Source organism: Malania oleifera, chromosome 4 (assembly GCF_029873635.1).
Source record: "Malania oleifera isolate guangnan ecotype guangnan chromosome 4, ASM2987363v1, whole genome shotgun sequence".
In the NCBI taxonomy this organism is placed as follows: Eukaryota; Viridiplantae; Streptophyta; class Magnoliopsida; order Santalales; family Ximeniaceae; genus Malania; species Malania oleifera.
In genome coordinates this window covers 6,571,292-6,585,805 of record NC_080420.1, presented here as the reverse complement: position 1 = coordinate 6,585,805, position 14,514 = coordinate 6,571,292, and the positions used below count along the sequence as shown (strand labels likewise).

At 33.9% G+C, this 14,514-nt stretch overlaps 1 protein-coding gene across 1 annotated transcript; it reads right to left on the bottom strand.

Moving 5' to 3' along the window:
- Positions 1–3,818: 3,818 nt before the first annotated feature.
- On the bottom strand, positions 3,819–11,661 carry LOC131152961 (putative Myb family transcription factor At1g14600). The gene is made up of 6 exons (XM_058104934.1): positions 10,698–11,661; positions 10,164–10,240; positions 10,022–10,058; positions 7,215–7,353; positions 4,297–4,438; positions 3,819–4,190 (listed from the first exon to the last, which is right to left on the bottom strand). The coding sequence occupies exons 1-6, from the start codon at positions 10,915–10,917 to the stop codon at positions 4,002–4,004; spliced, it is 804 nt and encodes a 267-aa protein (XP_057960917.1). The 5' UTR covers positions 10,918–11,661; the 3' UTR covers positions 3,819–4,001.
- Between the last annotated feature and the right edge of the window lie 2,853 nt (positions 11,662–14,514).

Below are 14,514 nucleotides of genomic sequence, written 5' to 3'. Positions count from 1 at the left end.
AAAATGATCGTAGCGTCCTCTGGAGACCGAACCACCATTCTGAATTTTCCCAACAACTCGGCAGCCCAAACTCCCAAGTTCAAATATGCCTCGGGCTACCAAACACATGATTTCAGCATACCGAACTTTAGACCGGGCGACCGAATCGCGAACTTTTAGAGAATCGCCTCGATTAAGCAAACCGAGCCCATATTCAGGTACCCAAACTTCAAAAATAACTTTTATGAGTGTCTCTATTCGGGCGACCGAAATGTGGATTGAGCACCTGAAACTCTCGGGTTATTTTATTTTTTACCACTATTAAGAACAGTTAAATGGGGTTAATTTCCTTAAACAGAATTAAACAAATTAATAATTCCCCTGGTGTCCCCCAACGATCATAATTTGTGTCTTGCCTATATATATGAGTTCATTTGCACAAATTAAAGGTGGATTAGCAAAAATCATTAAGCAGAAACTCTCTAAATTTTCCAATCCTATTTTGCTCGTACTACTCCCAAATACTCTCCTACGTCATATTCCTTGATTATTCAAACCTAGAGAGAGTGTTTAAATTATTTGTGGTCCATTTTAAATTGCCTTTAACTCTCATTTGAAATTTGTATTGATTGATTTTTATCTTGAGAGTTAGGCTAGAGTTTTTCCCACTGATTTGAATAAATAAATCTTGTGTGGGAAAACTCATTGGCTTTAGGGTCTTCGCATTGATATTGCAAGATTTCTTAAGCAATATTTTTGTGTGCAAAATATTTTTACAAGCTTGATTTCAAACAACTCTTATGTTTGCTGCATTGAGAAAATATTTTTGAGTTTGTTTGAATATTATTGTTAGCATCTTTGAAACCCTAATTTGACATTGAGATTTAGTATATCTTATTTCAAAGAATAGCTTGTTTGAACATTCTTGTACATATTTGAGATTATACATTATACTGAGTGTTGTTTGCACATATACACTATTGAGCTTATAGTTCCTACATTATTGGTTTGCATTAATTATACTATGTTGTATTATAGAACATATCTTCTTGTGTAAGAAGCATATTTTCGTGTACGCAAAAATTACATTTGTTGTATTCCAGGCATGGGTCTGAAGAGGGAGACTAGTCTTGTTGAATAATCCCAGATTAGCTTAGACCTAGTTAGGAAAGTTAAGTGCACCATCCTGGTAAGATGTGGTTGTAGGTTGAGGTCAATCCCATGAATTGACTTGGTTGTATTATGTGACGCTCCACCCATTAAGTGAGCTTATAGTGTAATCCTTGTGCTGGTGAGCCAAGGCGGGGACGTAGGCACTTTAGCCGAACCTCGATAACATATCGTGTGTGCAATTTACATTTCCGCAATTTATTTACCGAACGTGTATGTTTTATTGTGAATGATTTGATTTATAATTGCATAGACAAACCCTAGGTTGCGTAATACTGTTGTTAGACTGACTAACCTAGGAATAAATTTTTAAATATCCAATTCACCCTCCTCTTGGGATTGCACCAAAGCTAACACATAGTATTAGTGACATTTTCTAGATTTTTACTAATAAGTATTAGTAAGCACAGATCTAGCAACTACTTTCAAACAATCACTAATACTGATCAAATCATCACTAATAAGTATTCGTGATGGTTTTGTATTATTAGTGACTGTTTGAAACCATCACAAATAACCTTATTTTTTGTAGTGATATATATAATACCTAGGCTTCAAACTATGGTATCATAATTTGGTTGGGCCTTAAGGATGAAGTTGGGTAAACAAATTTTTGGTTTTTTAAAACTTCTTCGTAAAACTTTTGAAAGTTACAGTTTGAAAATTTTAAAAGTTAAAAGCTATATTTTTTTTTATAAATTAATTATTATATTTCATGTGTCCTTAGTTTTTTAAAAATATTATAAAATTATCAATGCATTATTTTCATTTCCTAGAAAGACATACTCATTTTAATCATTGTAAATGATTTTAGACACCTTATGACATTTTACCAAACATTCAACATTTTTCTTTCAATGACAACTCCTTTTTCCATAAAACGCCACAAATATATATATATATATATATATATATATATATATATATATATATATATATTTACAGCAATCTTCATCATCTCCTTTTATCAGTTCTTTTTTGGAAGTTTCTTTTTAATAATACAGAGGGTCAAACTAAGCCTAGATGTGGTCACAAAGGCATGATATGTGATGACATACGAGGCTTCTTGTAATGGCATTAGAGTGTTTAATGTATTCATGTCATCTACCCGATTTATGCTTCCACTATATGCCCCTACATGAGATTTTTTTAACTTTTTTCGTTAACATTCCATCACAACTTCTTTCTTGAAGAAACAATTGGAGCACTCCACCTATTCAACAACATCTTGTATGTTTTTGTTGATTATCTCTCCATCATGAACTCAAACTTATTATTTATATACTTTTTTTTTGGCTAAAGAATAGAGACAACCTTGTATTGAGTTTATTGTAGATCTCCTTCATTATTAGTTTTACTCACTTTTACGTTAATTGTGCATAAAGATCTAATGGCGAATATTTCTCTAATTTTGTAATAAATCCTCTAGCATCCCTTTAATCTTTTGCTAGAAGGTTGAAAACTAATCAACTCACTGTGAATGTGTATAAAGGATATATTAGGTATTGTTTAGAAGGCATTGCCCCTTTTTATCTTCAAGCTTGCTCCTTCCCAAAGAGTGTATCTCCACTAGCACACAACATTGGCATGGTTAGAAATCAAATCTTAAAGCTTGCTTAGCCCCACATAGATGCAAAGATATATGTGATGTTGTAAATATTTCACTAGATAACATTAGTGGAAAGAAAAAGAGAGAAAAAAAAACTCTCCATAAAAGGAATAGAGTTGCCTTTGAGGGACCTTTTTGATGTTATAAGTTTCACAAGAGATAAGGTTCAAAGCACTATGGTAAGTCCTTATAAAAAAGGTCTCTATTATGGATTTTGGGACACTAATAATGCCACCTAGCCTTTCCTCTATGGACAATTAAGTTATGGTGACTCGTGATGAGCAATATCAGTCAACCATAAACTTTGCATTTGTGGATGAAATCCCCTGAGAATGGTTAAAATGGCAGCTCCCCCCCTGGGGGGGTACCATATAAATGACTACTTGAATCGGGGTTTTGAGCATAAAGATTCCATTGACTTGTACAAAGTGATCCTAATCCTTGGGGATGAGGTAATACATCTACAAAATTATTCCATTGAACGTATTCCCCCTAGATTCTAGAATATATAGCAACATGAACTAAATGTCATATGTTGTTCAAGCCAAGGAACTTACTCGAAAAGTTGTAAATGGTTCTACCAACTATTAGAGATAATGAGCCTTCTTCTAGTTTAGACATTAAAGTGGCTTGTATTTGAGGATCAAGCCTAACCTTGTACCGCATTAATTACACATGCAATGTTGTTAGAGCTTTGGCAATGTATGGGTTGGGTTGCTTGATCAAGACACAATAGGACATTGATGATAGGTTTGGTGTGTTGCTGATTATGCCTCAAAGTTATATTACACCGAACAATATATGCCTCTAGTTATTTGGTAAAAAAAATATCCTACTAATTGGTATTCTAAACCCTACTATTGTCCTTATTTTGTTTCTTGATTAATTGGAGTAGCTCAACTCTTCACAATCCTTTTTTTTTTTTTATAAAGAAAATTATAGGATTTTAGCTTTAAAGGCGTAAGTGCCTATAAATGAAATAAGTTGATATATTGAACACAAGCTTGACCATTTTAGCCCAATTAATTAACTTAAATTCAAGCTCAAATTCAACTCCATATAAAGGACAAGCTAGCCTTCATTGAATACTCTAAAACAACTATCTTGCTAATCCATAGGCACCTGCTTGATATCCTAGCAAATTATATATAACCACATTAAGATAGTACTTTCAAGTTCTTAATGTACATATCATTTTCCTTGCTACTAACTATCACTACATATTTAATGTTCAACGCATAGATTAGGAAAGAGTGAGCTCAAGCGACACATCATTCACATTATGTTCCGCAGTCATAGGCAGTGCCATTGAAGAAGCTTCCAAGCTTAAAGATAGGGAGAGAGTGTTGTCTCTATTAACACCAACTGCTTCATTTGTATTTTGATTATCATGATTAGACAGCCAAGATTTTCCCTGCAAATCATTGCTCTCCTAAAAGAAAGAATAAAAGGAAATAACTTCTAATTGATTAGTTGTATATGGATTTCAATTTTCTCCCATACGAGTTTTTAATTATAAAAAGAGGGATACTTTTTACCTGCAAAGTATAGCTATTGCCTACATCCTTGAAGAGGAAATAAGGATTTGATTCATGTTCTCCCCATTCTTTTATTGTTGCTTCTTGGTATTGCAATTGATCATTATTTTTATTTTTTGTTCCATCTTCTTGCTCGTCATTCCTGCCAACAAAAATATGTCCAAGTTACAACTAGCTTTCTTTTATGCTTCCAACTCATACAAAGACTAGTGCATATAAAGATATATCGCTACCATGTAGTCAACTTTTATCACTTAATTATTCTAACTCTAAAGCATGAACACAACAAAAGGCACGAGTCATGGCATGGGACAAATATGTGAAGATAGGACAAATTCTAAAGCCATATGACACGACTACATAGGGGAGATGCATGCTAATATATCATATTTATTATATATATATATATATATATGTATATATACATATATATACATACATATATATATATATGCATATATATTGAAATTAATTTTAAATTTTTAATATTTATATAATAATATGTATATGTAAATTAGAAATCCAATATAAATATGTATACATTGTCTTACTTATTAGTTTTATGAAAACATTATGAACTTTTATCAACAAAATAAAGAAATTCAAATTACAATATATTACCATATGTCTTAAGCATAAAAAATCCAAAGGAGTGCCCAAGAAGTGTCTCTAAGAAGTGTTCAACATCAAATATACAATTTGAATAGTTGAAAAACATTATAAAAATATTTTATGTCTCATAAAGGATTTCCAAAGAGTTTCAATAAATGACATGAACCTGAAACCTTCTATAAAAGTGCCAATGCTGCATAGTTTCTTGTTAGAATTGGGGGATTCCTCACTAGCATGCTTAATATATATATATATATATATAGGTGAAGAAATACTGACTTGACCCAAAAGCTTAAATCATTAAGTCTTGTACCTATCAATCAAGAACATTGATGTACACAAACCATTCTTTTTTCACTTCCTTTTCAATGTGAGGATAACTCACAAGTGCATATTTCCAAATCACCCATTCTTCACTCTATTTTTCTGATCTAGAACAAAGTCAAAAGTAGAATTCTCAACAATATCCTCTTTACTTGTGAGTTCCAATCACTCCCCTTTGAATTAAAGTCATTTTTTTATCACTCGGTGTCATGTAACCAACTAGGAGTTATTACTCATTCATAGGAAAAGATGCAAAATCATTGGCGTCCAATCATTGTCACTCCTCACCTAGATTTGTTATAAACTTACTCACCAAACTAATAACATGTACAAGATCTAGATGAGTACAAAACATGGCATACACAGAGCAACCCATTGCATTAGCATATTGTACCCTTGACATCTCATTAACATTCTCCTTTGATTATGGACATTGTGTTGAAGATAGTTTGAAAAGTTTAGCCAATGGGGTAGACACTGGCTTAACATTGCTCATGCTAAATCTCTCAAACACTTTCTTTATATGAACCTTTTGAGAAACCCAAAGCTTTCAATTTTTCCCGTCTCTTCATATTTTTATACCAATGATCTTCTTCGTAGCACCAAGATCCTTCATCTCAAATTCCTTACTCAATAAGGACTTTAAACCATTGAAAACACATATATTCTTTGTAGCAGTCAACATATCATCAATATATAATAACAAAAAAATAAATGAACCGTCAAATATAATTTTAAAGTAAACACAACAATCGTACTCACATAGAGTATATTCGACACTCATCATATATGAATCAATATGTATGTATCACTACGTACCTTGGTGATTGCTTCAGATCATATAATGATCTCCTCAACCTAGAACCATAATTCTCCTTCGAAGGCTCCTTAAAGTCGTCTAGATGGTCCATATATAAGTTTTCTTCTTTAAATAAATGATGTTTTAACATCCAACTGCTCTAACTCCAAATCAAACTAAGTTGTCATGGCCAATAAAACCCAAATAGGGATATTTCGGATAATCGGAAAGAGTACTCATAATTTATCTCTTCCCTCTAAGAGCACCCTTTTGCCACTAATATGACCCTAAATCATTTTTGATAGTCTTGCCCCTAGTCTGACTTTGAATCATTTTTTGCCATCTCTCGTTACTTTCCTTCCTTAAAGAAGGTTCATCCAACCTTCAAATCTGAATTTATTTTATTTTTTTTACCTAAAGTTATACTAACCATTGGTTCTAATACCACTTATTAGTATTGAGGGAATCATTATACCAAGCGAGATATACTTGGGTTAAGTCTATTGGATTTTAGATGCAATCATGTTAATAAGCATCCATCATTTACTCTATTTTCAATGTATAACAAAGTCACAAGTGGAATTCTGTGTGTGTGTGTCTATATATATATAAGATTGATCTTTATAAATATCAGTCTCACACTTGATCCTCCAAGTACTAGCATATCAAGGGAATTAACTTTTTATCATTACTCCAGAGTTACTGACCATCACTTATTATAACACTTATTAGCACTTAATCCTTAAGGCATGATATACAGAAGAGTCTTTAAGCCACTCTTCTTGCTTATTTTTCCCAATGGTACAACTAACAAGTAGATATTCTAAAAAATTTTAGGTCTTGACACAACTCACTATAAAAGATTATGCATAAACGTCCTATGACACTCAGTGATTAATAATATCTTCTTCTCTCTTTCTTTATCGAATGCCTGAACTACCTAATATAAATTTCTTTAAACAAATTCTCATGACAAATGAACACAAGCTAACTCATATCCAAGGTTTTAACTTCAAACCTCATAAACATGTGGGAAGAGATCCAAGGTTGAACATATGTAGGCAAGGCACTCTCATTATGTAGCCTATATCCAATATCACTCCCAACAAACAATAAACATAGTCTTAAGATAATGACATGGATTTATAGATTAATCCAAACAGTAAGGGAATTATCATATTACCATTGATGAGGCAACGTGCTAGAACTATTCAGAGCAAGATCTCCAATATAATAAGTCCCATAATTTTGATAGAAGGCATAATCTGGTTGTGAATTAATGCCTTGCGCTTGATCCTTCTTCTTTGCTGCAATAGCTGCTTCTGTAAAATCAACCCATACAAACGTCATTAATTTATTTACCATCTATAGTATATATTTATGGGATTTTTTTATATAAAAAAAATTATGCCTATTATACAAATTAAGCATGCAGTACTTCTAACCCCATACTAAAACTTGACATTCATATATACTTGAAATTCATATATGCATATATTCACACTATTAGGTATATGATATTTAGTGATTCAAAGTATTTGATCATATAATATCTTACCTCTAAGTTGAGAAGAGATGAAAATAACTTTATCTTAGAATCCTATAAACAAAATACGTGATTGTATCCTGTATTTGTGTTCTAGCTTTAATTACAAATAGATTAATATTAATATTAATTAATAATCATCAGTCTGTCATTTTTAGTCTAGTCTATTTTTTATGGCCCCATATGCATTAGCACATTCATCCAACAACTCCACTAGATCAAACCACATGGTTTTGTAGTTTCAATAACTTGATCCATTTGCAAATCCTAAAAACTCCTTTAATATTAATCCACTCTCAATCAAGTTAATTTATGACAACTATTTGATAAGAAAAAAAAATACATGATTAAGATAACCACAAATTCAAAATATTTGTCATTACTTATTCTATTTTAATCAATATATTTTTTTTTTTCAACATGTACACACAAGTATATATGTGTACCATAAGTTTTTCTTCTCTTTTTTTTTTTTTTTGGCTACACATGCATAACAGGTCAATTATATCAATATTTTTTTGAACTTTAGTTAACTATTTCATTTTAAACTTAGTTATGTGCCAAGATTTTAGTTTTTACAGATTTTTTTTTTTTTTTCTTTCACTTGCTCTAGAACAAGGAATATATCCCGCAAAATAGCTTAATTAGTCAACCCAATGGCTAAAAAATTAAAATAGTATAAGGCTGAAAACAAAATACAGAAAATATTTATTTTTTTAAAAAATTATAAGTCATAAAAGTGCTAGAAACACTTGGCATTTAAAAGATAGTTGATCAATTTACGATGAAAATTCTTATGTTTTAGTTATTATTAACAACACCTAAAACTAATAAATAATTTCATGAATTTTCTATGGTTGATAAAAATGGAAATGAGCTTCCTTATGATTTAGGAATCTCCAATTTAACTTATCTCTTGTTTGCATCCAAAAAAAAATACAAGATTGATTCGTGATGCATCTTTATAAGAATTTGGTAATGTCTTTTTTAACTCTTTTTCTTCTAACTAGTTTTAATTAGATTTCTTATGTAAATAAAAACTATACAAATCAAGGCACAAAAGTGTACATATAACATATGCAATAATAAATTAATAAACATAGACGGTTGTGATGCATGTTGTCACAAAGGAATCATGTTCTTAAAACATTGCTCATTAATGAATCCAAATACTGAGAAACACCTTGTGAGAGGTATGTACAGAGATTATGTTAATTTTATAAGTTGTTTCTCTTCACCCTCTACTAGAAAAATTATACTAGGCACCTGCCCCTTCATGTTTAATTCTACTATGACCCATTAGTCCCATGTTTAGAATTTAGAAATCAAACACACAGACATGGGGAGGAGCGAGCAGGTCCCGGTGTAATTTCTCCCTCACCCTCTTTCCAACTTTTCTTTAATTTGGAGATGATTAATTTTTGGGATGAAAGGGGAGAATGATAATGGAGATATAACCATTTTAAACCATAATTAATTTCCTTAATTAATTAGTAACTTGGAGTAAAAGTAGTGTATTAATTAATAACACATTAACTGTTGGTGCATAGAAGAATATACACAATATAACTCTCTCTCTCTCTCTCTCTCTCTCAATTTATGAAGGGAGCTAGCAACAGCGATGAAGAAGAGCAGCTCATTGCAAACTCCCTCAAGATTTGAACCAAGCTAAGATAAGACTAACCCCTTAAACAACGACAGTGTTATTACTTATCTCTCCAACTTCAATCACTAGCTAAGTCCCTCGCTGTGTTAATGCTTGGCCCAATTAATTAACTTCTTTATAAATTCATTCTCTCCTTTACATGTTTAATTTGCTAGCTACTTCAATAAATTCATGTTTATCTCCCCAAAAAAGACACCCACTAATATGTATTTATATATATATACTACACACACACACACACATACATACATAAATATATATATATATATATATATATATATATATATATATGCATGCTTATCTATGATTAAAAAAACTTTTATAATTTTTCAAAAGGAAATTAAACAAAAATAGTATGATTTTTCCTTTCAATTTCTTAGGCCTTATTTTTTTTTTTTTTTTCTTTTTGGGGACAGTTAAAAAATTAAAAAATAATAATAATTAGCCCTAACTAGATCTCTGGTCTTGCAGTAGTAAGTCTAAATTTCTTGATCATACATTAAGAAAATGTTTTTTTTTTTTTTGGCAGCTTGATCATTAGCCCAGTAAACTTCAAATAAACCAAAAAAATTTAGAAAGCCTCTGCAATCTGAGGAGATGTACGAAAATGCATGTGTATGTACAAAAGCATCATGATCAAAGGCATGCAAGGAATAGATTTACTTGTCATGCTACATGCATGTTTATGCATATATATATATATATATATATATATATATATATATATATATATATGCGTATGCGCGCGCGCGCGCGTGTGTGGATGTATATACTCTACCGTGTATCATCTGCTCGTGCTTCATGCTCCTGTACATCTGTCCAACCGGAAAAATCTTAATTAGACATACAGAGGAGAGGGAGAGAGAGAGAGAGAGGAGTAAATAACCGAACAGAGCATGAGCTGTGATTATGAAGAGAACCTGAAGATGGCTTTTGACGTGAGATATGGTGAGCCCTTTCACATCCATTATCTGTAAAATCATCTTTGGAGTAGCCCCTGTTCATCCATCAAATCTCAAATTATTTATATATATTGGTAATAATAAAAAGTAGGGGTGTTTTCAAGTTCCTTGCTTGTTTTCTTTTTTCTTCTAATGAAATTACCCTTCTTTAAAAAAAAAAAAATGTGGGTGCGGCTGGGTGAAAAAGGCAGACGAGTGATTTAAAATAAAAATTTGGGTTCCATTTTTTACTGTCATTTTAAATTAATTTTTCAGTGTTAGTTAGTAATCTTAGGTTTGATTTTTTACTGAATCACCTCTAGATTACTGGTGCTGGTTATGGCAAGCATAGATTATTTTCTTGATCAGATTTGGCAAGAACGCAAGGGTCCGAAGAATTCCGACCACCCCAGATTTCCAATCATCAAAAAAGTAATGATGATAATAAAAAGTGTCTAGCTTGTAATTTATACTATATATATATATGGAATGAAAGAGGGTATAGGTGCTTACTGTCTTCTCCGCCGAGGCGTTCGACGGCATGCACGAAGCAGTGGTGAAGATCGGGAGTCCACCGGAGCCTAGGCGTTTTTGATCGGACGTAGGGTCTGACCGTTGGAGGTTTCAGGCTCATTTCCGGCGGCAGAATGCCGCCAGGGGAGGACAGCTGAAGATCAGTCCTCATCATCTGCAAGCTGCTGCTGCTCTCAACTTCTTCAACCCTCTTCATCATGTTAATCTCTTTGATTGAGACTGGGAGAAAGAGAGGGAGAGGGAGAGAGAGAGAGAGAGAGAGAATGAAGGAATGAAGGAAGGGTGGGTGGGTGTGAGCTCTGAAACGGAATTAAGAGAATAAATATATACCAAAAGGGACTGTTCCAAGTTTTGTCCCATGTGTGCAGCCTTTTCTCCCATTGTGAGCCAAAAGGGTCGGTTTAGACTTTTGGACTACTTTCCAATTTTTACATTACACCCATGAAGAAATTTTTACCCGGAATTTCGTGACTTTTAAAAAAAAGTTAAACATTAAAAATTAAGAGAGAGAGAGAGAGAGAGAGGCTATAATCAGTAAATTAAATATTACTCTCTCTCTCACTCTCACCTCACTCTCTCTCTCACTCAAGAGATATGGTGCTGTGGGTAAGATCACATTCTTTATAAGGCACTGTCATTTCAAAACATTCGTTTCTTAAGAACAATATCACATACCATATAAGGAGCTGCTCCTGCAGAAAACAGAGAGCTGGCTAGCTTTCTTTTCCATGCTTGAAGGGATTGGTTGAGGTTTTTGGTAAGCTGCTGCAGGCTGCTGCACCCCTCTGCCCTGACCTCGTCAACACTATTAAATTCAGAAATTGAAAAAACAGGGTTCACAAATCTCAAGGTCTTCAGTTACAAAACATTAATTAAGATATATATTTAATGTAGTATAATTAAGTATTTTGGGGAAAGAAAAAGGAAGAAAAAGAAGGAGAAGAAGAAGAAGAAGAAGGAGGAGAAGGAGAAGAAAAAGAAAGATGGTCTATTCCATTGTTGCATAGCTTGTACTGGTTTGTCATTTTCTTAGGTGAGGTCACGACCTAGCTAGCTATCTCTCTCTCACATGAAGACAACGTTTAAAGCAACCCCCTCTCTTGAAATCAATTCTGGAATTCATTATATGCTATATATACAATTCAAAAATAATAAAAACCCAGGGTTTATTTATTGATTTTTCCTTTTTTCTTATATAGTTATGGGGGATGGATGGATATGTATGTATAATTAAAGGGCTGCTTTAACTAGAAAGCAGCCAAGGGAAAGGCGTTTCAAATGAAACAAAAGTGAAAAAGAAGAGGAGGGGGATGAGATAAGCCCTGCACGTCCCAAGGGAAACATACCAAAACCCTCACACAAGGAATTCAAACGACGTCATTCCGGTGACCCAAGCAACCCCCTTATTCCGGCCGGATTTTTCTTCCTCTCATGACCAAAGACTTCTTGTACACTATCTACATTTTATATTATCCTACCAAGCTGGCTAGCTAGGTATTTAGCTAGCTGGCATGGCTTGTTACCCCATGCATATACATGGCCACAGGCCTCATCCTTTTCTGAAAAAATTTTAGGTTCACCGATTGTACCGACTTAGTGGTATGTCATGTTAATAAAAGTAAGATCTACTTTGTTATGAAGGTTATTAATACCAAATCAAGAGGCACTTTTTACTTGGTGACAAAGGATTAGTTTAATGTATACACTAAGTGCATCTAATATATATATATATATATATATATATATATATATATATATATTTCTCGTTATTTCGTCACACCAAAGCACGTCTCTCAAATCATGGCACGACACATGTTGCCACGTCATGCCCTTGTCCTTCTTAGGCAAAGAAATGTAACACACTCAAGTAGATCCACATTTCACTGAGATTAAAATTACCATTTACACTCATTTCATGTCTTGCTCATCTAATCACGATGCAAAACTTTATGTTACTGATACGCACGTGTTGAGATCGTTCTCAGGCGGCAGGACATACACTGAATGCAAAGAACACTCTAGTGGGTGGGTCCCACAATAAAAGTACCTTTAACGTCTGCACTCTATGTTGAAGACTAATTGCGGCGCAACACGAGTGGCCATGACATATTCGAGTCATCCTCGGGTGTCGAGACATAGAAGGCGAAGCACACTTTACTAGGTAGGTCCCACAAATGGCAAAATTACCATTCACATCTACACTCTACTTTCAAGTCTAGTTGCCATGCACGAGACATGGGTTTCCATGACATATTCAGGTTGTCCTCAAGCGGCAACACATTGACGGCGAAGTGAGATGAGTGGGTCCTCACTACAATGAAATTACCATTTACATCCACACTCCACATTGAAATCTAATCGCAGTGCAACAATGGTTGCTACGACATATTTAGGTCGTCGTGGACGGCAACACATTAACAGTAAAGTAAAACTCAAATGGACTCTACAACGATGAAATTACCAATCACATGTGCACTCCACATTAATGAAGTCCAATCGCAACGAGACAGTTCCCACAAAATATTTGGGTTGTCCTCTAGCAGCAACGCATAAATGGCGAAATGACACTCAAATGGGCCACACAACGGTGAAATTACTATTCACGTCCACACTCAACATCTGAAGTCCAATCGCAATGCAACACGGTTCCCACAAAATATTTAGGTTGTCCTCGAGCGGATCCACATCAACGGCGAAGCGAGACTCAAGTGGGCCCCACAACGGTGAAATTACCATTCACACCCACATCTAAATTAATAAATTCCAATCACAACGCATTTGAATCATCCTCGGGCAACGAGATATCAACGGCAAAGACTCAAGTGGGCTCCATGCACGGACCGCGAAATTAAATTTTAAAAAAGAAAAAGCTAGTTAATTAATATAGAGGAGCAGGGGAGCTAGGGTATAGCTAGCTGGGGGTATGTTGCGTAGGATGAATGTGGAGGTAAATGCCAAGAATGACGAAACCATATTTGGAAGTTTGGGGTTTGTGAGCAAGTTGGAGGGGGGTGAGGACAAGCTCAGGACAGGGTGTGGAAAATAAAGCAATTACTAGCTTGCTGCACAAGCGGTTTCTAAATGAATAGCTAGGTGGAATATTCTCTGAGGCAAGGAGATATGGAGAAGGGCATGCATGGACAAGTGTTAAGTGACTTCGTAAGCTAAGCTAGCTTTTTTCTATACGCATGTACATGTGTATGTGTATGTACATGGTTTGGCAGTGGGAAAAGAATAAGCAGTGGTCTCGCAGAAAATTGGAGCTAGCCAACCAGCCAGCCAAGACTTTGAATTCCACTCACGAAAGGGATGAAAGCTGAGAAGATTGAAGACAAGGCCACAAGGAGATTGCTTCTTCTTGTCTTTGGTATTATTAATTAATTCATGGCTCGTAGGATGGTGGGAAAGAATTTTTGTGGAGTTTGTCACTAAACTTTTAAGAAGGCGCCTAATTAATTATGCTTTGAATGAATTATTAAGTTAAGTTCATAAAGCATGTTATTTAGTTTTGTTTGGATTTGCAGTTCTGTGTTGGGTGGTTGTTAGTGTTGTTTTTGGGAGGCCTTTAATGTTTTTTATCTGTAATCCCCCAATGCTTGTCTTATAACCATGGTATTTTTCCGCCAAAAGTAAGGGTATATCAATAAATAAATGGAGGTGTCGCCCTCTTGCTAAGAAAAAAAAGTTCATAAATCATGGTTATACTTTCACATATCAAATTAAAAGATTTGGTTATTAATAATGTGTGAAATGTGAAAAATTTGCAAAGGATTCTTGGTTTTAATAAAGCGGAAGA

What these genes read in the sequence shown, in the direction of transcription:
- LOC131152961 (XM_058104934.1), bottom strand. Translation starts at nt 10,917, where the DNA reads ATGATGAAGAGGGTTGAAGAAGTTGAGAGCAGCAGCAGCTTGCAGATG. An exon ending in ACGCCTCGGCGGAGAAGACA is followed by an intron (nt 10,241 to 10,697) that starts GTAAGCACCTAT and finishes ATGGATGAACAG; the next exon opens with GGGCTACTCCAAAGATGATT. An exon ending in GCACGAGCAGATGATACACG is followed by an intron (nt 7,354 to 10,021) that starts GTAGAGTATATA and finishes TTGATTTTACAG; the next exon opens with AAGCAGCTATTGCAGCAAAG.